This window comes from Stegostoma tigrinum, chromosome 34, assembly GCF_030684315.1.
Source record: "Stegostoma tigrinum isolate sSteTig4 chromosome 34, sSteTig4.hap1, whole genome shotgun sequence".
NCBI classification, from domain to species: domain Eukaryota; kingdom Metazoa; phylum Chordata; class Chondrichthyes; order Orectolobiformes; family Stegostomatidae; genus Stegostoma; species Stegostoma tigrinum.
In genome coordinates, this window is record NC_081387.1 from 18,856,728 (window position 1) to 18,881,245 (window position 24,518).

General features: G+C 45.6%; 1 protein-coding gene across 1 annotated transcript; it reads right to left on the minus strand.

The window, feature by feature from the left end:
* Positions 1-844: 844 nt before the first annotated feature.
* LOC125446657 (zinc-binding protein A33-like) lies at positions 845-24,518 on the minus strand. Its single transcript, XM_048520394.2, has 6 exons — positions 23,764-24,518; positions 10,459-10,554; positions 7,965-8,198; positions 6,045-6,067; positions 4,239-4,351; positions 845-1,474 (listed from the first exon to the last, which is right to left on the minus strand). Exons 1-6 carry the CDS (start codon positions 24,175-24,177, stop codon positions 927-929), a joined length of 1,428 nt encoding a protein of 475 aa, XP_048376351.1. The 5' UTR covers positions 24,178-24,518; the 3' UTR covers positions 845-926.

Genomic DNA, 24,518 nt, shown 5'->3' on the forward strand with positions numbered 1-24,518 from the left:
CTGTCCCCATCAAACATTCCCAGGATAAGGACAGCACTGGTTTAGATCCAAAGTAAAGCTCCTCTACACTGTCCCCATCAAGCACAGCTCAGGACAGGGACAGCATGGGGTTAGACACAGTGTAAAGCTCCCTGTTAACTGGTGGAGGGAGTCCTCAGTAAAAATGTAGAACAGCACCCTCTAGTGTATCTTTTACTGGTTAATATTTTCATTTCTTACTTTGTTCTCTGTGAAAATTGTAACAATGCAAAGTGTAGTCATGTCTGTCGTTTGCCCATTCCCATGTATGTGTGTGTGTGCATGTGCGTGATAGTGTCTGTGTGTGAGAGTATGTGTGCCTACCTGTCTGAGTGTGTGTGTGTGATTGTATCTGAGTGTGATTGTGTGCACACGTCAGTTTGTGTGTCTTTGTGAGTGTGGGCGTCTGTGAGCGTGTTTTGTTTTGGTTGGGGGTGTTCTTCTGTGAGAGCAGCTTTTCCCTTCCCCAAAATAGTGTCTAGGGAACCACTTACATTGAGCTGAGAAGAGTTGGGACTTGGAGTCCTCACAGTGATACAACTATTGGGAAAGCAGCCCCTTTTGTGAGGTGATACACTGAAGGTATCAGCTTAAATTTACGGCTCACCACACTCGGGTCTTGGCTTGGACATACAGTGTTCCACTTTGAAAAACACAGTTCCTACTGTTGGACAGTATCCACGGAGTCAGAGAACCTTCGGTTTCAGGATCTAGCTACTGGGAAATAGATACAATACCAGCTCCTCTTGCATTCAAAGCCCCCTCGCACAAGTGAAAACCATCAACATCGGAGGTGGGTTTTATCATTTTTTTTATTTTCGTGGGACTGTAACCAAATTCCATCCTCCACCTGGGAAGCGTCACCTTTGATATTCAGCAGTCTGTGCCTTCCTGTTCCCTCTGAAATCTCACAAGTACAAATGGAAAAGCTTCAGGACCTCTACCTCGGCTGTTTCCAGGTTTGGCAGCAGGAGGGCAAAGGGGTAGAGTTTCTCCTGGAAGTGATCAGAGAAGGTGTAGAGATGGGACATGTCGGAGCCGTTGTAAAACGACAGCTGGCCCTCATCGTAGTCCAGGTAGACCCCGACCCTGTCTGGCTTGCCCTTGGAACAGCACAGAGAGCCGGAGCTGCCGTGGGCGGCGGTGTGCACCTTCCCGTTCCACAGCCGGAGGGTCCAGAAGCCATTGGCGGGGGTCAGCGGGACATCGTCGTTCCTGTTCACCGTCTCACTGGCCGCTCCGACGATCCACCCGGACATGTTCTCCAAGTCCAGCTCCCAGTAGTGCCGACCCGAGGCGAAGCCCACATCCCCCAGCACCGAGGCGCAGAAGGTGAACCGCTTGGTGCTCTCTGGCAGCTGCTTGAACCTGGAGCGTTGCTTCACCATGGTGTGATCCTTGGACAGGACTAGGCTGGGGTTCGCCGTGTCTGGGTCGAAGGCCAGAGCAGCTGGCACTGCGCACAGGACAGGGCAAGTGAGAGACTTACTACCATCTGAGCATACCGATAAGGAGCACAGCGAGCATAGGGGGAGACACTCCACTCAACACCTTACACAGTTGTGAAATTAGTTGGGATATAGGAACAGGAGTCGGCCACTCAGCCCTTCATGTCTGTTGTGCTATTCAGTGAGATCATAGCACAGCGAAAGTGCCACACACATACTCACACGGACACACGCTCACAAACACACACACGTCCACACTCTCAGACGCTCACACACAGACACATACACACTCACACAGACGCTCAGACACATACACACACACACACACACTCGCACATACATGTACACACTCACACAGACGCTCACACACAGACATACACATACACACTCACAAATACACATACACACACACAGGCGCTCACACACAGACACATACACACACAAACACACATACATGTACACACTCACACAGATGCTGACACACACACACACACACACACACACACACACACACAGGCACACACACAATTATATGCACACACTCATACACACACATACAGCCCCAAACACACACATATACGCACTCACAAATGCACATACCGTCACATGCCCACACACTCATACAGGCACATACATACAAGAGGCCCGACTGTCTGTTGTGCCATTCAATGAGATCATGGCATAGCTAAAGTGACACACACATACCCACACACACACACACACACACACACACACACACACACACACACACACAAATGCACGCACACACACACACACACACACACAGACAAACCCACACGCGCACGCACACACACCCCTCCCAGACACACAAACACACACACACACACACACCCCTCCCAGACACACACACACACACACATACATATATGTACACACTCACATAGATGCACATACATACACAGACACGCACATGCACAATCATAAACACACATACTCATACACACACATACAACCCCCTGACACACACATAGGCATTCACAAACACACACGCAATCATACGCCCACACACTCATACATACAAAGCCCCTGACTGACTGTTATGCCATTCAATGGGATCATGGCTGATCTGTGGCCTAACTCCAAGTACCTGCATCTAGACCATATTTCTCACAGCCTTTGAGCACAGCACCTCGCACCATCAAATAAGCCAAGAGCGATCCCAATGGAGATAATGGGAACTGCAGATGCTGGAGAATCCGTGATAACAAGGTGTGGAGCTGGATGAACACAGCAGGCCAAGCAGCATCTTAGGAGCTCAAAAGCTGTGCTCCTTTTTTGTGCTCCTAAGATGCTGCTTGGCCTGCTGTGTTCATCCAGCTCCACACCTTGTTATCCCAAAGTTCCCAATGAACCATGCTTTACAGTATTATAATGTAGAAGTTATGGCAACTAATCTAGGCACAGCAAAAATGCCACACACATACTCACACAGAAACACACAGTCACAGGCACACATACACATATACTCATACAGACACATACAAACCCCCTGACACACACACACACACACACACACACAATCATACACCTACACACTCATATAGACACACACAAACCACCTAATATGCAAACATGCACACACAGGTGCACACAATCATATATACATACACTCACCTACACATACAGTTACACACACTCACAACACATGTGCACACACTCACAGGCACACACACACACACACACACACACTCACAGACAGACAGACACACACACACACACACACACACACACACACACACACACACACACACACACACACACACACACACACACACAGATATTCACCGACATGCTGGAGAAACTGAGTGGGTATGACAGAATCTGTGGAGAGAGAAACGGAGTTAACCAGAAACAGGCAGCCCATGGGATTGAGGGGCGCAGTGGGGTGCATAGTGCAGTGGGCACAAGAACAGATAATGAATGATCTGAAACAGAAATTCGGGGAAATAACCTGCAGAGAGATATATGCAGGTGCTGGTGGCTGACAGGGCTGGTTTGATTGATCCAGAGAAATGGCATGGATTTGATGGGCCGAATGGCTTACTTTCTGTGCCGTGAAGACCCTCTGCCGCTCTTCAGTGCATGTTTGATGCTCTTTTAGGTTCACCTGAGGTGTTGTGGGGAGGGGGGGTGGGGGATGGCTTGGGTGTGTGGTCTTGGATGGTCTGAAACGAGGCACCTCTGGCGGGACACCACACCCCATATGCTGCAGTGGCAGGATCTGCCTCGATTTGCTGCTCAAAGCCTCTGAACCCAGAATGTCGCAGAGTCCGCAGTGCCACTGAGTGAGCAATGGCCAGCACCTACACAGGGGAGTTGCATGACAAAGGCTGGTGAAGCAGGCCCAGTGAGTTCCTAGAGAGTTGAAAGGACTTTGGTATCTAGTGAACGTATAGGTGATACCATGAAAATAGATTCTATCCTTCTTTTCTGCATGTAACTTTATTTTTTAAATAGTTAGGCCTCAGGTGGGCTTCAGGTCTTGTTTTTGGCTTCACATAACTGTATGTACCACTGTAGAAATTCACTGGCATTAACTATTAAATCAAAAATCACCTGCATCGTAAGGTGGCAGTCATTTACCCTGAGGCTCTGTATAAAGTTCAGCTGGGAATAAACTAGAATGGCGGCATCTAAACCTGCAGCTGACAGTGTCGAGCTGAATTTGGAGCTGGTTCATTTTGACGTAGAGTGTTCAATGGGCTGCTGTGTGAATGGCACCCTATAAATCCGCAAGACCAATGGAGTTACCTGGACTGACGACGCTCAGCATCTGCTTCCATGTTGCATACTGCAAAGGCCCTTTAAACTCCCCCAAACTGAGGTCAGAAGGCTGCAGGATCGGCTTGTTGTGTAAATCAGTTCTGAAAAAGTCAGCGACACGATTGGCTAAGTCGATGTGGGACATCGCTTTACCAGCACTTCGCTGGTGTTGTACTTAAATGAAAGCATGGGTTTTTTTTGGTTCATTATTTCAATCGTGGTGATGTGGATATCACTGGCTGATACCCATCCCTAATTGCCCTTTAACTGAGTGGCTTGCTAGGGCCATTTCAGAGGGCACTTAAGATTCACATACACTGCTGTGGGGGTCACATTTTTTGCCAGGCCTGGGCAACAGGGTTCCTTCCCCAAAGGACATGAGAGCCGAAGAGGGTAGGAATGCTCTTCAGAGTGTCGGTGTGGTCTCGATGGGCTGAATGGCCTGTTTCCAAACTGTAAGGATTCAGTTCCCTAACTGGGCACAGGGGTGGGTGAACCACATGGAATAGGTTATTCAGGTCCTAAAATTATTGAGCTCTGAATGCTGTGGGTTCCCAAGAGGAAAATGAGATGCTGAAGCCCACAGCGCTGTTTGGGAGAGAATTCCAGGATGTTGACCCAGTGACAGCGAAGAAACAGTGATACATGTCCAAGTTAGAATACTGAATGGCTTGGTGGGCCACTTGGAAGTGCGGTATCTGCCTCCCTTCGACTTCTAGATGGAAGTGGTTGTGAGTTTGGAAGTTTTTTTTTATTCATTCACAGGATGAGGGTGTCGCTGGCCTAAAAGCATTCATTGACCATGCCTTTTTGCCCAGAGGGCAGTTAAGAGTCAACCACATTGCTGGAGTCACATATCGGCCAGGCCAGGTCAGGATGGCAGTTTCCGTCCCTAATGGGCATTAGTGAACCAGATGGGTTTTCCTAACAATCGACAATGGATTCATGGTCATCATTAGGCTCTTAATTCCAGACATTTATTGAATTTATATTCCACCATCTGCCATGGCAGGATTTAAACCCAGGTCCCCACCACATTATCCGGGTCTCTGGATTAACAATCCAGCAGTAATACCGCGAGGCTATCACTTCCCCAAGTCCTATCTAAGGAGCTTTGAAGTTAAACTTCCTACAGTGTGGAGACATGTCATTCGCTCAACCCTCTGAGGACCATCCCACCCAGACACATCCCCATCACCATGGCTTACACACCTAACTACACATTCCAGAACACTAGGGGTAATTTAGCCAATCTACCTTACTTGCAAAACATTGGACTGTGGGAGGCAACTGAAGAACCCAGAGGAATCCACGCAGAAACGGGGGAGAATGTGCAAACTCCACAGACGTTCACCCAAGGGTGAAATAGAACCCAGGTCCCTGGCGTTGTGAGGCAGCAGTGCTAACCACTGAGCCACCGTGCTGCCCAAGGCAGGGAATTTCTACAGTGTGTCTTGTAGATCATACACACTGTTACTACTGCGTGTCAATGGTGGAGGGAGTGAGTCCTTCTGGATGTAGTGCCCATCACATGGTTGCTTTATCCTGGATGGTGTCAATATTTCTCAGCGCTGTTGGATCTGTACCCATCCAGGCAAGTGGGAAGAATCCAACACACTCCTGACTTGTGCCTTGTAGATGGTGGACAGGCTTTGCAAAGTCAAGAGGTGAGTTACTAGTCGCAGTATTCCGAGCTTCTGACCTCCTCCCTGAAGCACACAAGTTAACACACACACACAATGTTAGGGACACTTTTGCAGTTTAAATAGAGGGGTGTTTTATGGAGTTACCTACCTTTGAAGAATACTCTTGGTATCCTATATAGATAAAACAACATAATTAATAACCTGTTCACAGCAGTAAAGAAAAAAATTAACACAAGTAGATATTTATAGCCTGCTCCAGCAAAATTCAGTTTTGGAACTTGTTTTAGACAGTGATTCTACTATTCAAATATTTAACATAATTAACACTCACCCAACCTCCAGAGCAAGGGACTGCAGATAATGCTAATCAGCTCAGAGAAGCAGGCAGACAGCACGGTATGCATATAATCCAAACAAAATGTGTGAGCAACCAAATGTTACTGTGTGAATACCACTGTAATGATTGTATTGTGGTCAGTGAGGTGGACCCCATAGAATATGAGCTCCCTGACTGGGGCTGTTAACTCGGTCCAATCAGGGAGCCACAGCTAACAGGATATAAACAGGAGTATCAGAGGTTGTGTTCACCCTGAGAGTTGCATCCGTGTCAAGGACTTTCCACATGGAAATAAAGGGTGACTTAGGGCTGGGAAACCAGCCTCAGTGAAGTTATTTCATTGGCAATCATAGGAAAGAGTGCCCTGGAAGAAATTTGTTCACAATAGTCATCTTTGAGTTGGGGTAAGCACTTGTGGCATCATGCTGATATTTGGGAAGCTCAACTCATTCAATCCTGCTGTTGAAGGCCGAGACCAGTACGTGGGAAGACTGTGGGGTTTTTTTCCAGGCAAAAGACATTAGGGCTGATAAAAAGCAATGGGTAATTCTTCTGACAGCTCGTGAAACCACGGCTTTTTTGGTTATTAAGAGCCTGACCTTCTCTGAGGCACCAGATACTAAAACCTTTCAAGAGTTGATGGATTTAGTTGAGAAATGTTACAACCCCGAGCTTCCTCTAATTCTCAGAGGGTATTGGCTTTTCTTGGCAGTTCAGGAACCAGGGGAATCCATGTCAGGATTTTTGACAAGGTTAAAACAAGTGACAGAGGCATGTGACTTTGGTTTGAACTTAATCCATGCAAAAGCTCCCAAGAGCTGAAGCCCAACTGGACTTCAAACAGGCACTACCACTGGCGTTATCACTGTAAAATGTGACAGGTGGAGCAGACAAATTGCAGAATGTTCTGATGGAAGTGGACACTCTCGCCAGCCTGACTGAGCTTGGGGAATGCCACTTGAGTGAAGGCAATTGCATAACCTCACTCAGGACATACCCCAGAACATTATCTGCGTCTCTGGACTAACAGTCCAGTGATAATACCACTAGGCCATCGCCTTCTCTGCGGTAAGCTCCGTGTACTTACCCCCCAGCAGCACTGTGTACTTCAACCGTCCCCGCCCCCCACCCCCCCCCCCCATGGCATTGTGTAATTATCCCCTAATGGCACTGTGTAATTATCCACCCCAACGGGGCACTGTGTAAATATCACCCCCCTCAAGGGTGCTGTGTAATTTCTCCCCCCTCCCCCCCCGGGTGCTGTGTAATTTCTCCCCCACCCCGAAGGGCGCTGTGTAATTGCATCATCCCCTAAAGGGCGCTGTGTAATTTCTCCCCCCCCCCCCCTCAGGGTGCTGTGTAATTTCTCCCCCCCTCTCAGGGTGCTGTGTAATTTCTCCCCCCCCCAGGGTGCTGTGTAATTTCTCCCCCCCCCCCCCAGGGTGCTGTGTAATTTCTCCTCCCCACCCCCCCCCAAGGGTGCTGTGTAATTTCTCCCCCCCTCAGGGTGCTGTGTAATTTCCCCACCCCCCCAAAGGGTGCTGTGTAATTGCCCCCAGACAGGGATGTAGAGAGATCTTCATTCACATGGAGTGTGTTATTTACAGTCAGAAGCTCACTTGCATCTTCCTGCAGGCTCTAACAGAGTGCAGTAATTGCTGGTGTTTGCCCCAATACCCTGCCCTTGGACTACAGCTTCTTTCCCTTGTTATACAGAGCAACAGTCCTCACCATCAGTAATCGGTCCTGATCATCTGTTTGGATCAGGCAGTTTATCTCAGTGATGAACTTCTCGACGGACCTGGTCCTCTTCAAAACGAGATGCAGGTTTCCCTCCAGTGAGTGCAACAACTCCTCTGACTCCCTCCTCAGTTTCTCTTTCAGCGTGCACTCCTCTTCCTGCAGGAACTGGTGCAGTCTGCTAAATTCTGCCTCAATATTTTCCTCAAGAACCTTCACCAGCTCCTGTAAATGAAGAGGGAGTAGATTGGTGAGTATATTCTCACAAGATGCAAAGAGATGGACTATTCAGACACAGATGGAGTATTGCAAAGCAGTAATGGCAGGGAGGGGGGGGGGGGTCTATAGTCCAGGGCTAACATTCAAGGATCAATAAAGTAGAAGCAAACTCTGTCCACATCAAACAAATCCAGTTCAGGGACAGCACGGGGTTATATACAGAGCAAAGCTCCCTCTACACTGTCCCCATCAAACACTCCCAGGACAGGGACAGCATGGGATTAGATTAGATTCCCTACAGTGTGGAAACAGGGCCTTCAGCCCAACAAGTCCACACGGCCCACCACCGCTTCCCCCCCCCCCCCCCCACCCGGAGCATCCCACCCAGACCCATCCCCCTACAACCCACACACCCCTGAACACTATGAGCAATCCACCTAGCCCGCACATCTTTGGACTGTGGGAGGAAACCGGAGCACCCAGAGGAAACCCACGCAGAAACGGGGGAGAATGTGCAAACTCCACAGACGTTCGCCCAAGGGTGGAATCGAACCCAGGTCCCTGGTGCTGTGAGGCTGCAGTGCTAACCACTGAGCCACCGTGCCAGGTGCAGTGTAAATCTCTCTCCACACTGCCCCCATCAAAGACTCCCAGGACAGGGCAGGGACAGTGCGGGGTTAGATACAGAGTTACATCTTGTCGACATTCACCCTGTCAACCATGCTCAGAATCCACGAGAGCAACAATAATTTTTCTAAACACCGCTGTGTACAGGGACATACTGCTCACCTTTTTATCATCCCAGCATCTACTGAATGAACGTGCCCTGAACGATTTCCAAAAAAAAATACATTCTTTGTTTATTAATTTCAGTTTTTGAGGATTAGTTGAATAGTTTGGGACAGTGTTCTTTCTTAAGAGAGAAGAAGACCGAGAGGAATTTTGAGTGAAGTTTTTTACGTCATGAGTGGGCTGGACAGAATAGGAAGGGAGAAGCTGCCCCTGCTCATGAAAGAATTAAGAATGAGAGGGCATCGATATAAAGTGATTTCCAAAAAGAAGCAAGGAAATGTGAGAAAAATCTGTTTTATTCAGTGACTAATTAGGGTATACAATGCATAAACTGACGTTTTCCCAGCTACCACCACTTCTGAGGAAGGATCACTGGACACAAAACATTAACTCTGATTTCTTTTTTTCCTTCACCAGATGCTGCCGCATCTACTGAGCTTTTCCAGCAACTTCTGCTTTTGTTCCTGATTTACAGCATCTGCAGTTCTTTCAGTTTATTTTATACAATGCACTGCCTGGAAATGTGGCGGAGATGGGCTCAATTGAGGAAGTCAAGGGATTACTAGATAATTAGCTCATTCAGAGTAATGTGCAAAATATAGGGAAAGGGCAAGAGATTAGCACTGGATAATAGAACCAGTAACAGGCATTTGGGCTGAATGGCCTCCTTCTGCACTAGTTACTTCTGTAACTATGCTGTGATTCTGTTTAATATTGAGACTAAAGCACCCAAGGCGTGGCCTCACCAAAGTCTGTGCAATTACTCTTCTCTACTTTTATTTCCCATTTCCTTTGCAATAAAGACCAATATTAAATTGCCTTTCTCAACTGCTTGCTGAACCCATATACCAACCTTCTGGAATACAAAAGTAAAACACTTGCATGCTGGAAATCTCAAGAGTAAAAAGAACAGCTGGAAGAAACCTCAGTGGTGATGTTTTTCTTTTATACTGCCAGTTATCCAAGGTTGCCCAGGTTCAGCTACACTGTAGCTTTCTGCAGCCTCTCTGACTTAAAATGATTTAATTTGATTTGATTTGTTATTGTCACATGTACCAAGTACAGTGAAAAGTTTTGTTTTGCATGCAGTACACGCCAACCATACAAAGTGTGTTAGGATAGTAGAACACAGCCAGGAATACAATGTCTCAGCTGCAGAGAAGGTGCACCAAGATCGAGGTCAACATAAAATTTAAAATTTGAGATGTCCGTTCAGAAGTCTAATAACAACGCAAAAGAAACTACTCTTGAATCAGTTGGTTCATGTGTTTAAGCTTTTGTATCTTCTGTCCAATGGAAGAGGTTGGAAGAGATTATAACTGGGGTGGGAGGGCTCTTTAATAATGCCTGATATTGCTTTGTGAATGCTGTCTGCCAAGGAGGATGACCTCATATTATACTCCATCTGCCAAAGTGCTATCCTCATCCACAGCCCCTCCTGCCCACAACCAGGCTTACAAAAGAAAAGACTTACCACTGTCTTGGTGATCTTGATTCCCTGGGAGACCCGTGCTTCGCAAAACTCCTCCAACTTCCTCTCAAGGAATCTCATGGAATTCTCCAACTTGTGCTGTAGGGAAAGCATACAGAAGTTCATCAAACTGTGGCTGACCTGCACTTTAATTTCAATTACCCACCTTTATTCTCAATCCCTTCATTCCTGCTTGACCTTTGCCCTGAGCCTTGTTTGCCACCTATAAATTGGGAATATTGTTCTATCTTTATGTATCTCTAGCTGCAAGTATCAACGCTTACACACAAGCAAGAAACAAGAGCAGGCCAATTATCTGCCACCTCCATTCAATAAGATGGTGGCTGATCTGATTTCAACCTCAACTACACATTCTAGCATATCCCCAATTAATCTTTCATCCGTGTCATTGTCCCTGTTACCTCTTGCTCCCTTCCTGTTAGTAAGACTACTTAGCACACAAGACTCCTTGATTTACACCTGCACAAAGTAGGTTACCCAAATATAACTCTTTAGTGCAGAGTCTAAGACCGCCCACAGTTCAAATCCTTTTTCCAGGTTGATGTGTTCTCACTCGCTGATTTAAGAATCATGTGACTAGTTATATCCTCTTGGTTTAGACAAGTCTTATTTTACCACATTAACCATATCCAACCAAAATTTCTCCATCCCAGTCTTGAAATTAGCAGTTGGCTTCCAAATATCTACACTAGCTTTAGGAGAGGAAATTCTAGGTTACTACTATTCATTGTGTGAAAAAATGTCCCTTGCATTCACTCCTGCACACATCGAGTGCTATCATTTTAAGGGTGATCTCCCTTTAAGAAGATCAACCTGCAAGTCAGCTAAGTTCCTGGATGTCATTACACATCCAGGACCCAAAGCCATGATGCATTGCTGTACCCTGGACAAAAGCTGTGTCTAGACAACAGTCTGTATTGTCTGTATTAGCTTTAGCTGTAAATAAACCCACCAGAGATATTCAAATAAATGGAATCCCTGTATCTACTTTGCATTACACATAATACCACAAGCAGCTACTACATGGTGGATTTGTCTCTTTAAAAACAATCAACATGAAGTGATACAGATTGAATACCATGGGGTGGTAAAGCAGTCAAGATCGAAAAGCATTTCAGAAGTCAAAGACCCACAGTACAAAGGGACCTGTAGATATATACCTTGTCTGATCAATGATACGAAGGTCTACCACATCATCACAAACTTTCTCCAGGGTCCTACAGCCCTTACACAGAACACTTCCCAGCTTCCTTCCTCCATCATAAACACTGGTCAACGGTTACATGCATTCTCAAATGATCTACCAAGATCATTCCCTTTTTTACAACACTTACTTTTATTTACATTTATTGTTTCTGTCTCTGGCTCTTCCCCTGACTTTATTCAACTGTTTCGGTAGATGGATCAAGTATACCAAGGTATAAGAGAAAGGGAAAAACTAGTGATCTTGCACTTTCTCTGCTAGATTCTGTTCGGCCAGAGATTCAGTTTAGCTGGGCTGAAGGAGCTCACAAGTTGGTTATGTTTCTCTTTCTACCAACACCCTTTGTAAATTATTTTTGGATTTAATAGATCCTTGCAGTACAATCTTTCTTGAACAATTTTCTAATGCTATATCCATTGTGATTTGGTCTGCTCATTCCAGAGTTAGACTCTCTTTTTGTTTGAAGAAGTTCAGTAGTTGACTTCTTTAAGTGAATAATAACATCACTATTTCAAATGAACTCTTGTTGAAAGTTTCCATAACTGAAGGTATCAGATGGTTTCATTGATGACCTGTATGCACTATCTACAGACTGTCCTGGGAGTTAACATCTGCTACTAAAGCATTGTCACACCAGAGTACTATTTACTCTGGAAGTGAAATATTGATCAAAACCTTCAGTAGATAGTCAAATGTTCTATCAGCCTGTTGTCTGTGTAACACGTGATCTGATGTTCTTCCTGTGCAGTCAAGAAATGTCCTAACCTGTAGAGTATTTTATTTAGCACCCAATCCAGAAGCTTATTGACATACTAAGAATTGGTTTTTCCACATCTGCCAATTCACTGATTTATCACATTGATCTGGTTGCTCAAACATTTCTTGTCAAAACAGTTCCAGTTTGTCACTGATTAATTTCTTGATTATTTTTGAGGGTTATATTGCTAGGATTTCAATCTCCTCCTGTGATGCTCATTTTTCTGTTTTGTGGTGTTGCGGTGTTCCTCTATGATGACAGTTGTTGTCAAATCCTTATTGTTGTGAATATTGTGGTTGTAGCTCTAAACCGAAAAACTATTAAATTTTCAATTTTCTAAATGCTGATTTCAATGTAAAGTTTAGGTTTTGTTTTACCAACTGTATGGATACTCATTTCCAAGGTGCCAGAGGATTTTCAGAATACATGCAGGAAGGACATCCTCAAAATCACTCAATTAGAATCAGTGTTTTTTTGGTTATATCAAAGATCGCTGTTGTGACATCGATCAATCTGTTTATTTTTCTGTTTCTGAGGTATTTTAGCACTGAATTCGACATCACATAATCAGATTATTGTACCTTCTCTTCATCCAATTTTCTAAAAATATTTCAATGAACAAAATTGAATGGTTGTCAAATAAAATTTGAATTTATTGTTCAACTTGTCAAAATTACCACGATTTAATTAATTCCACAGTGAGGTACCGCAAAATTCAATAATTATTTTTGTTCCTGATCTTTATTCAATTGATTTCTTTAAATCTGGTCTCTGGGCAATATTGCTGATGTTGTCACAGAATATATAAATTAGACAATTGTTAACACACTGTTGGAGGTCTTAACTTTGATCCTCAACCTGTTTTTTTTCAGTGAAAATGAAACACTTTTGTGTCTCCTCCCTTTGAGAAACAATTTTGCTTTGGGTGTCCACTAATCAGCCTCTTTTTGTGGTGCTTGATTTAAATTTGTTCCCTTAACCTGTTTGTGAGCTGTTACTGCCCTCACTTTTCTTGCAAAGGCTCATTTCCCTTATCACTGGCTGCAGAAGCTGTTTTCAGATCTACAATTTTCTGGGGATTTTGAGTAGTTTTCTGCTCAGAGATGCTTTCCTCACAGTAGTTTTTCAGATCAGTGACATTTCTGACTAGCTGGTTTTAAAGCTGTACCAATAGGTACCTGCAAAAATGATATTTTGTGTTTCCCCCTTCTCTAGACAGTCTCAAATCTGTTCCTTCCTTTTTACTAAGCCATGGTTTTCTCAATGGTGGAGCTTATTGCTGCACTCAGCTTTTATCTAAAGTGACACATTGTGAGCTTTGGTTCAAGGCAACCTACTCTATGTTGTTTGCATGTCCATGTCTTTCAGCGTGCCAGTCTGTTTTAGCTCACGCTGTACTATTTAGAGCCAGTGATGTGCAACTCAACTTCCTGAAGTCATTATGCGACACTTTCCTCTTCAGATCATGATCCAAGCCTGTTTTGAAAAGCAAGACTGCGTCCCCCTCCACCATACTCTCTGGCTGGGCATTGAAGATGCCAAGCACCTGCTGCACATTGGCACGCAGCCTACAAATGTCAGCCATTCATAACACGGTGAGACAGTAATCAAACAGAGTCTCGCTGAGGCTTCAGGAATCTCACTCGCCAGCTGGGGAGCCAACAAAAGGCCCGCAACAAAATCAGAGATTGCTGGAGAGGAATCAGAGTTAATGTTTCAGGTATGGTGAGCCTTCTTCAGAACCCATTCTGCCTCTTCCAGAGAAGGTCCACCAAACCTTATGAGAACCAGGCAATGGCAAGACCATCAAAGAGCAGTACAGCACAGGAACGGGCCCTTTGGCCACCAGGCCTGTGCCAATATATGGCATCTTTCTGAAATGAAAACCTTTTGCCTTTCTACGCATCCATCTCTCTCTATTCCTTGAACATTCAAACATCTGTCAAGATGCTTCTTAAACATTGCTAATGTATACACCTCCTCCAGATCCTCCGTTCCAGGTACTTACCACCCTCTGTGTAAAAAAAAAACTTCTTTCACATCTCCTTTTACTGTAAACCTAGGTCCCTGATTAATTGGCATTTTTACCCAGAATGTAAAGACTTTGACTACCCATTCTATCCAGGCCTCTCATAGTTTGTAAACTTCCAGCAGGTCACCCCTCACCCTTTAATGCTCAAGGGAAAGCAAACCGAGTTATCTGATCTCTCCTTACAGCTAATACTCTCCAAGCCAGACAATCCCCTGGTAAACCATTTCTGTACCTTCTCCAAAGCCTCCACATGGTTTTTCGTGGTGGTCAGAACTGTGCACAATACTCCAAATCAGCCCTGACTAAGGGTCTACACATTGTCCCACCTTTCCCTTGATCGAGACCCCAGGCTTGGGCAGACAGACACCATCAGTTCCCATGTGCCCAGCAGTGCCCTGGAAGAGGTTGTGTTGAAATAGCACCCTGCTCCTGAGATTCTGAGGGTCCCGGGTGTGGGAAAATTATTGGTGGAGTGGTTGGCTGAGCAGGCGTTGAGGAAGGGAGGGGGAGGTTGTATTTCTGATGTTTGGGATGACAGGAAGAGAATAGGGAAGAGTGGGATTGTTCAAGAGCAAGGGGGAGCTTTGTGCCAGCAGCCCCAGGGTCCAATGCCTCCACCATCCCTTCGTAAATACTCTGACTGTCCTCTAAACATTCCATTCTCTTCTTCTTTTTCTCCAGTGCTTGATTCTTTTTCAGTTTTTCTCTCTCCATTTCTCACGCCATCACTTCCCTGCTCTAATTTCCGATGTATCTGTGAACATTTCCAATCACACGTTATGGAAAATTTGATGTTTGATACAAGAGGGCTCAGGGTTTGATACAGAGTGAAACTCTCTCGACACTGTCCCCATCAGTATGTCCAGGACAGGGACAGAATGGATTTAGATATTGAGTAAAGCTCCCTCTGCACCATCCCCATCAAACACTCCAGGACAGGTACAGCACAGGAATAGATGCAGAGTAAAGCTCCCTCTGTACCTTACCCACCAAACACTCCGAGGACAGGGATAGCACGGGGTTAGATACAGAGTAAAGCTCCCTCTCCACTGTCCCCCATCAAACACTCCCAGGACAGGGACAGCACGTGTTAGATACAGAGTAAAGCTTCCTCAACACTATACCCCTATCAAACAATCTCAGGACAGGGACAGCACGGGGTTAGGTACAGGAGTAGCAGGTTTCTGTACTGGAATCATCATCAGCCAGTCACTTCCTGAAAATGTGTGAGATTAAGTTGCATGGAACTCAGTCGAGTGAGATTCTAGCCCATGCTCAGCTCAGCTTTATTTTAGTTGTGTTAATCTGAAGTCGCGATCAGCCCTCAGTGCAGCGAGAATAGCACTTTCTGCAGATGAAGCCACTGTGGTGAGGTGGTCTAGTGAGTGTGGACTGAGAGCCTCCACTTGGAGCTAAGTATGGCTGAGGTTGACTGTAGAAGAGCCTGCCGCTTGGACAGCTCAGTGACGTGTACACGCTGGCAGTTATAGCGTGCACTGTTGCTGTGTCTCGGTGCAGTGTCACACGCATTCAATGACTCTCATTTCCTGCAGCTTTGATGGTTTTGTTCTGACACCAGAAACCACTGCCTCGGAGAGTCAGCCATCTGCGCGTCCGACATTGTGCAGTTTAAAAGAAACATTGACTCGAGAGGGGGCAACGAGTGTGCTCGTAAACATTGTCCACTGGCCTTGATGGTGTCGGGCGCCACTCAGAATCATGCAGCAAGTGATAGAGTGTGTAACGAAGCCACTCGGCCCATCATACCGATACTGGCCCTTTGGGCGATCAAGGAGGCATTTGTCCATTCCCACCTCTTCCCTGCCCAGTTGGGGCATACTAGTTTAGAGGAAAGTAATTGGAAGGCAGACCACTTTGGGGAAATTGAATTGGTTATTTTTACCCCTCACCTGAGTCCAGACCTGTTGCAAATTGCGCACAGAGCACATATGGGAATTTACAGAGGGATTCTTAAACAAGCAGACTGTTGGTTCTAACAATTCCCTTCCGTGGGCCACTGTTTGACAAGAAGTATGTGGTGACCCCTGGTAAAAGACGCCGACACAGCAGCATAGGAAAGCTAAGCCTGATTTGAGGCTGGACCTCTAGGCCTGAGATGTCTAGAACTATTCTCACTGCCCACCGTATTTGAAAGTCTTCATCTGCGATCATTGGAGTCCACTGTCTGAGGGAGTACAGTGAGAAAAGTACTCCAATTTAGTTTCTGCTCTCCAATGTATTTTCACTGTACGAGGGCCTTTGACCTTTTGTTTCCACCATTTTTTACTACTTAACAAACACTGTGGGTGCTAGAAATCTGGATCAAAGTCAGAGAACACCAAGATAAACTCAGAGGGGCCTGGTAACATTGTGGGGGGAAAGGAATGGTTTCAGGTCTGATACGCCACTTCTTCGGAAGCCTACAGAAGTATTTACTGTCTGCTTCTTGCTCGGCTCCTGTTTGTTTCCATTTACTTTAGTTGAAGGAGAATTGCTGAAATGACCTATGCCTGAAGCCATTTGCAGTCGTTGTCTCTACGGGAGTAGGGAGATTTTACAGGCTTTCAAAACAAAAGACAAAAATATCTTGCTGATGCCTATTTTTCTCATTCTGACCAGGAAATGTTTGGAAATTGGTGAGTAAACGTAATCATACTGAACAATAACATTCCATAAACAAAAACAGAATTTTCTGGAGAGACTCAGCAGATCTGACAGCATCTGTGGGAAGAAAACAGAATTAACGTTTTGAGTCCTGCAACTCTTCATCAGAATTCTTAACTATAACTTTCCATATTTTGGTTTTCTCTCCCCCACCCTTCTCATTCCAGCATCCAGCACTAGGTAGAAATGGTAGTGTATACATGCCTTGGGTAGGCTGAACTTTGCCTAACTGGATAAATATCCACAGAAGCACAGAAGTGTTACAGCGCAGAGAAAGGCGTTCAGCTCATCATGTCAGCACTAGTCCCCCAATGAGCATCATGATAAGGCGTCAATCTCCTGTCTTTTCCCAATATCCTTTCAGATAGTTTCTATTGGAACAACCATTCAATGCCTCTCTTGAATGCCTCAAATGAACCTGCTTCCGCTGTTTCCAGACAATGTATTTCATACCCCGAGTGTAAATGCTTTATTTTTTCACACATTTCTGGGCCTTATTTTGCATGTCACTTTAAATCTACTCTCTGTCGTTCTTGATTCCTCCAGGAACAGGGACACCTTCTCCCTGGATACCTTGTCCGGCCAGCTCATTGGCTTGAAAGCTTGTTTCAGATCTTCTCTTGGCCTTGTCCGCTCCAAAAGCAAACAGTTCAAAACTCTCGAGTCTAACCTCCTGGGTGAAGTTTCTCATCCCTGGAATCGATTTTGTCGATCTCATCTGCCCTCTGTCTAATTTGCTCATATCCTTCCTAGAGTGTGGAGCCCAGAACCATGTAAAACACTGCAGCTGAGATCTAACAAGTGATTTTCACAAATTCAGGATCATCTCCTTGCTTTTATACGTTACATCCTTATTATAAAGCTCAGGAACATAGGAACAGGAGTAGACCATTCAGCGTCTTGAACCATTCAATGAGATGATCGTTTCTCCAAAAAAAATCTCCTTTGGCCCGTATTCCTTAATACCTTTGCTTGACCTTTCCTCGATACACCTCTTTATTAAGTGCTGTCTCCAACTCTCCAGACATATACATCCAAGTCCCTCTGCTTCTGCAATCCTTTTAGAAGGATATCATTTTTTTAATGTTATGTCCATGTTCTTCCAACTGAATGAATCACCATAAGACCAGAAGACACGGGAACTGTAATAAACCATTTAGACCCATTGATCAAAAGTTGTGACTGATTTTACCCCAACTGACTGAGGTACATCCAGAATTCATGTTTCTATTGTATATCCATTGATTCTACTTGCTGGAAATCCTATTTCTACTCCACAGTGAATGTAATCTATTAGAACATAGAACACAGAACAGTACAGCACAGAACAGGCCCTTCAGCCCACAATGTTGTGCCGACCATTGATCCTCATGTATGCACCCTCAAATTTCTGCGACCATATGCATGTCCAGCAGTCTCTTAAATGTCCCCAGTGACCTTGCTTCCACAACTGCTGCTGGCAACGCATTCCATGCTCTCACAACTCTCTGTGTAAAGAACCCGCCTCTGACATCCCCTCTATACTTTCCACCAACCAGCTTAAAACTATGACCCCTCGTGCTAGCCATTTCTGCCCTGGGAAATAGTCTCTGGCTATCAACTCTATCTATGCCTCTCATTATCCTGTATACCTCAATTAGGTCCCCTCTCCTCCTCCTTTTCTCCAATGAAAAGAGACCGAGATCAGTCAACCTCTCTTCATAAGATAAGCCCTCCAGTCCAGGCAGCATCCTGGTAAACCTCCTCTGAACCCTCTCCAAAGTATCCACATCTTTCCTATAATAGGGCGGCCAGAACTGGACGCAGTATTCCAAGTGCGGTCTAACCAAAGTTTTATAGAGCTGCAACAAGATCTCACGACTCTTAAACTCAATCCCCCTGTTAATGAAAGCCAAAACACCATATGCTTTCTTAACAACCCTGTCCACTTGGGTGGCCATTTTAAGGGAACTATGTATCTGCACACCAAGATCCCTCTGTTCCTCCACACTGCCAAGAATCCTATCCTTAATCCTGTACTCAGCTTTCAAATTCGACCTTCCAAAATGCATCACCTCGCATTTATCCAGGTTGAACTCCATCTGCCACCTCTCAGTCCATCTCTGCATCCTGTCAATGTCCCGTTGCAGCCTACAACAGCCCTCTATACGGTCAATGACACCTCCGACCTTTGTGTCGTCTGCAAACTTGCTGACCCATCCTTCAATCCCCTCATCCAAGTCATTAATAAAAATTACAAACAGTAGAGGCCCAAGGACAGAGCCCTGTGGAACCCCACTCACCACTGACTTCCAGGCAGAATATTTTCCTTCTACTGCCACTCGCTGTCTTCTGTTGGCCAGCCAATTCTGTATCTAAGCAGCTAAGTTCCCCTGTATCCCATTCCTCCTGATCTTCTGAATAAGCCTACCATGGGGAACATTATCAAAGGCCTTACTGAAGTCCATATACACCACATCCACAGCTCGACCCTCATCAACTTTTCTAGTCACATCCTCAAAAAACTCGATATGGTTTGTGAGGCATGACCTACCCCTCACAAAGCCGTGTTGACTGTATTTGATCAAGCCATGCTCTTCCAGATGGTCATAAATCCTATCCCTCAGAATCCTTTCTAACACCTTGCAGACGACAGACGTGAGACTTACTGGTCTGTAATTGCCGGGGATTTCCCTATTTCCTTTCTTGAAGAGAGGAATTACATTTGCCTCTCTCCAGTCCTCAGGTACGACTCCAGTGGAGAGCGAGGATGCAAAGATCTTCGCAAGTGGCGAAGCAATTGCATTTCTCGCTTCCCAAAGCAGCCGAGGACAAATCCGGTCCGGGCCTGGCGACTTGTCAATCTTAATGTTTGACAAAATTTTCAGCACATCAGCTTCCTCTATCTCTATCCATTCCAGATTGCATACCTGCTCTTCAAAGGTTTCATTCACTACAAAGTTCGTTTCTTTCGTGAAGACAGAAGTAAAAAACTCATTTAGGGCTTCCCCTACCTCCTCAGGCTCCACACACAAGTTCCCTATGCTATCCCTGATCGGCCCTACTCTTTCATTGACCATTCTCTTATTCCTCACATAAGTGTAAAATGCCTTTGTGTTTTCCCGGGTTCCTTCTGCCAAGCCTTTCTCGTGCCCCCTCCTGGCTCTCCTCAGACCATTTTTGAGCTCCTTCCTTGCCCGCGTGTAATCCTCTCTAGCTGAACTTGACCCTAGCTTCCTCCACCTTATGTAAGCTACCTTCTTCCTTTTCACAAGAAGCTCCACCGCTCTCGTCATCCAAGGTTCCTTTATCTTACCCCTTCTTGCCTGTCTCAGAGGGACGTATTTACTCATCACTCGCAACAATTGTTCCTTAAACAGTCTCCACATGTCTATAGTTCCCTTACCATGGAACAATTGCTCCCAGTCCATGCTTCCTAACTCATGTCTAATCGCATCATAGTTTCCTCTTCCCCAATTAAATATCCTCCCATTTTGCCTAATCCTCTCCTTCTCATTCCACACAGAAACAGATCCTTTGGTCCAACCAGTCCACTCTGGCCATAAACCCCAACTAAACTAAATGCGTCTCCCCAAGCTTGGCCCATATCCCTCCAAACGTTTCTTATCCACCTATTTATCTAGATGTCCTCTAAACATTGTAACTGTACCCACATCCACCATTTCCTCTGGCAGTTCATTGCACACACAAACCACTCTCTGTAAAAAAAAGTTGCGCTGCATGTCTTTTATTAACGATATCTCCTCTCACCTTAAAAATACTGTCCCTAGTCTTGAAATCTCCCACTCTAGGGAAAAAAAATCTGCTATTCATAATATCTATATCCCTCATGAATTTATGAACATCAATCTCCTACACTCCAGTGAAAAAGTCCCAGCCTATCCAAATTGTCCTTATGAAACTTAAACACCCCATTCCTGACAACATTCTGGTAAGTCTTTTCTGAACACTGTCCAGCTTAATAATATCTTTCCTATAACAAGGTGATCAGAACTGCATTCAGTACTCCAGAAGAGCCCTCACCAATGTCCTGTACAACCTCAACATGATGCCCCAACTCCTAAAGTCAAAGAATTTTCTACCTGAACCTCTAGCTCTCTCTGTTCTACAGCCACTACCCAAGGCCGTACTTTAATTGTGTAAGTTCGGTCCTGCTTTGTTTTGCCAAAATGCAGTTCTTCACATTTATCCAAATTCAACTCCATCTACAACTCCTCAGCCCATTGACTCAATTGATCAAGATCACTTTATAACCTTACTAACCCTCATCACTGTTGAGGAGATCACCAGTATTGCTGTGGGTTCATTTCACACGAAATAAAATGTTACCAGACCTCTCAGTGGGGTAGCAGTCAGATTTCCAACTGATAGCAAATAATCAAAGATGCTTTGATACTAGTTCTGTTAAATTGGGGATCAACAGGTAGAGTGCTTTGATTTTTCAAGTACTTTGGATTTTGAATCAGGATTCAGTTGATTAAATCTGGAGTTGAAAGCTAGTCTCAGTGATGGTGACTATCGTCCATGATCACTGGGAGTAAAATCCGTCTGGATCACTAATGGGGATGGAAATCTTCCGTGCGTACCCGGTCTGGCCAAACCAATGCCTAAATTGAGATCCACGATAACTTGGCTGCCTCCTAACTGAACTAAGCACTCAGTTCAAGGGGCAATTGGGGCAGGGAGCAGAGAAAGAATTGGGTAAAAACCAGGTGGAATGATTTGCTTCTCCTCAGCAGTGGGAGAATGGTACTTCAATCTCAGATTGAAAAGAGGACAGCAGGCAAGAAGTGAAAAAAAAGACGCAGCTGCTTGTGATAGTCACTGCCTGATCCTTGCTTCTGCTTAAACCATCCTCGGGTTATATATCAAGCGCACAACACAATGAAAGGCTATTTGCTCCACTTGGTCTGTACAGGCATTTACAGTTCACTACAACCTGCTCATGTTTCCTCATCAACCAATCTCATCCACATCTCTGTCAGTTCTTTACCTGAGGAAGAGAAGTGGGGCCTTTCCCAGGCTGATTCCTGGGATGGCAGGACTAATGCATGAAGAGAGGCTGGTTGGGCTAGAGAGATAGTAGGAACTGCAGATGCTGGAGAACCTGAGATAACAAGGTGTAGAGCTGGATGAACACAGCAGGTCAAGCAACACCAGAGGAGCAGGAAGGCTGATGTTTCGGGCCTAGGCCCTTCTTCAGAAATGGGGTCTGAGATAACGCAGTTTAGAGCTGGACGAACACAGCAGGCCAAGCAGCATTCAAGGAACGGGAAGGCTGATGTTTTGGGCCTAGACCCTTTTCTGGTTATGTTATCTCTGGTTGGGTTAGGGCTGTATTAACTGCACTTTAGAAGAATGAGTCCGGGGTGTAGGAGGAAAGGGGATCTGGGGCGGGGGGAGGCACAGTCTCATGGAAACCTATAAAATTCTAACAGGGCTAGATAGGGTAAAGGCAGGAAGGATGTTCCTGATGACTTCTGGGGAGCCCAGAACCAGAGGGTCAGAGTCTAATGATACAGGGTAGGCCATTCAGGAATGAGGGAGAGGAATTGTCTCCCACAGAAAGTGCCAAATCATTGACTGTTTTCAAGAAGGATGGATATAGTTATAGAGCCATAGAGTCTTAGAGCCATAAAACATGGAAACATGTTCCTCGGTCCAACTCTCAAACACACACACACACGCGTACACATGCACACACAAAAAGACACATGTACACTCAATCTCTCTCTCTCACTCTCACACACACACACACACACACACACACACACACACACACACACACACACACACACACACACACACACCCTACTCTCACACATGCACATAGGCCAACACAGCCACACCCACTCATCACACATTTACTCTCACACTCCTCACACAGCCATTCACACTCACACCCTTAAACAGACACACACACACACGTACACACACCCTTACACACACATACACATACACACACACACACACACACACACACACACACACACTCACCCTTACACACACACATACACACACTTCTATGAGGGATGAGTGTGTTTTAGGGGGATGGGTCTAGGTGGGATGTTTCACGGGGCAGTATGGACTTGTTGGGCCAAAGGGCCTGTTTCCACACTATAGGGAAAAAAATACCCACGCACATGCACACACACACAAATTCACACACATATACATTCACACATACCCTTACACACACCCTTTCTCTCTCTCAAACACACACACACACACACACACACACAACACACACACACACACAAACACACAGAGATATTCACACACACCCTTACACACACTCTCACAAACATACACACTCGCACACACCCTTTCTCTCTCTCAAACACACACACACACACACACACACACATACACACACACGCACAAACACACAGAGACATTCACACACACTCTTACACACACTCTCACAAACATACACACTCACACACACCCTTTCTCTCTCTCAAACACACACACACAACACACACACACACAAACTCACACACATATACATTCACACACACCCTTACACACACTCTCGCAAACATACACACTCCTACAGAAAGCTTGCCACAGCCCAAGCGATGCCAGAGGACGTGAGTCTGTGGAGGTGTTCCCTGAAATTGAGCCTACCTTACAGAATGCGTAGGCCTCCTCAACAGCTATAAGTGTCGAGCTACCACCATCCTGGCCCTGCAGGGAGCAAGATGGGCACACCAGCCTGAGATCCTTGGAGCAGAAGAGTTGTGCCTGTTGACCATGGAGTAGGCACATCTGCCCACCCAGCCTGACCTCCTCCTGCAGGTTCAGGTTCCGCAGGCTGGACACGATGGTTGCCAAGAGCTGGTTGGTCATCAGCTCCCTCCTGGGAAAGCACTGCCCACAATGGGGGCAAGAAACTTCTGCAGCACCTGTATCCCACCGCTCCAAGACACACTCCTTGCAGAAGTTGTGGCCACAGTCCAGGGTGACAGGCTCAGTGTACATCTGGGCACAGATGGTACAGCTCAGGTCCTGGTTCAGACTGTGTGCCATTGAGTTCTCCATCTGTGGGGACTGTGTGTTTGTGTCTGTGTGTGTGTGTGTGTGTGTGTGTGTGTGTGTGTGTGTGTGTGTGTCCGTGTGTAAGGGTGTGTCTGTGTGTAAGAGGTGTGCGTGTGTGTGTGTGTGTGTGTGTGTAAGGGTGTGTGTGTGTGTGTGTGTGTGTGTGTGTGTGTCTGTGTATCTATGTGTGTTTGTGTCTGTGTGTATGGGTGTCTGTGTGTGTTTGTGTGTCCGTGTGTGTTTGTGTCTGTGTGTCTGTGTGTGTTTGTGTCCGTGTGTCTGTGTGTGTTTGTGTCCGTGTGTCTGTGTGTGTTTGTGTGAGGCTCACTCTCCCTCTGCAGCCC

What these genes read in the sequence shown, in the direction of transcription:
- LOC125446657 (XM_048520394.2), bottom strand. Translation starts at nt 24,177, where the DNA reads ATGGAGAACTCAATGGCACACAGTCTGAACCAGGACCTGAGCTGTACC. An exon ending in ATCAGGACCGATTACTGATG is followed by an intron (nt 6,068 to 7,964) that starts GTGAGGACTGTT and finishes TTATCTATATAG; the next exon opens with GATACCAAGAGTATTCTTCA. An exon ending in ACCAAGAGTATTCTTCAAAG is followed by an intron (nt 4,352 to 6,044) that starts GTAGGTAACTCC and finishes TGACTTTTTCAG; the next exon opens with AACTGATTTACACAACAAGC.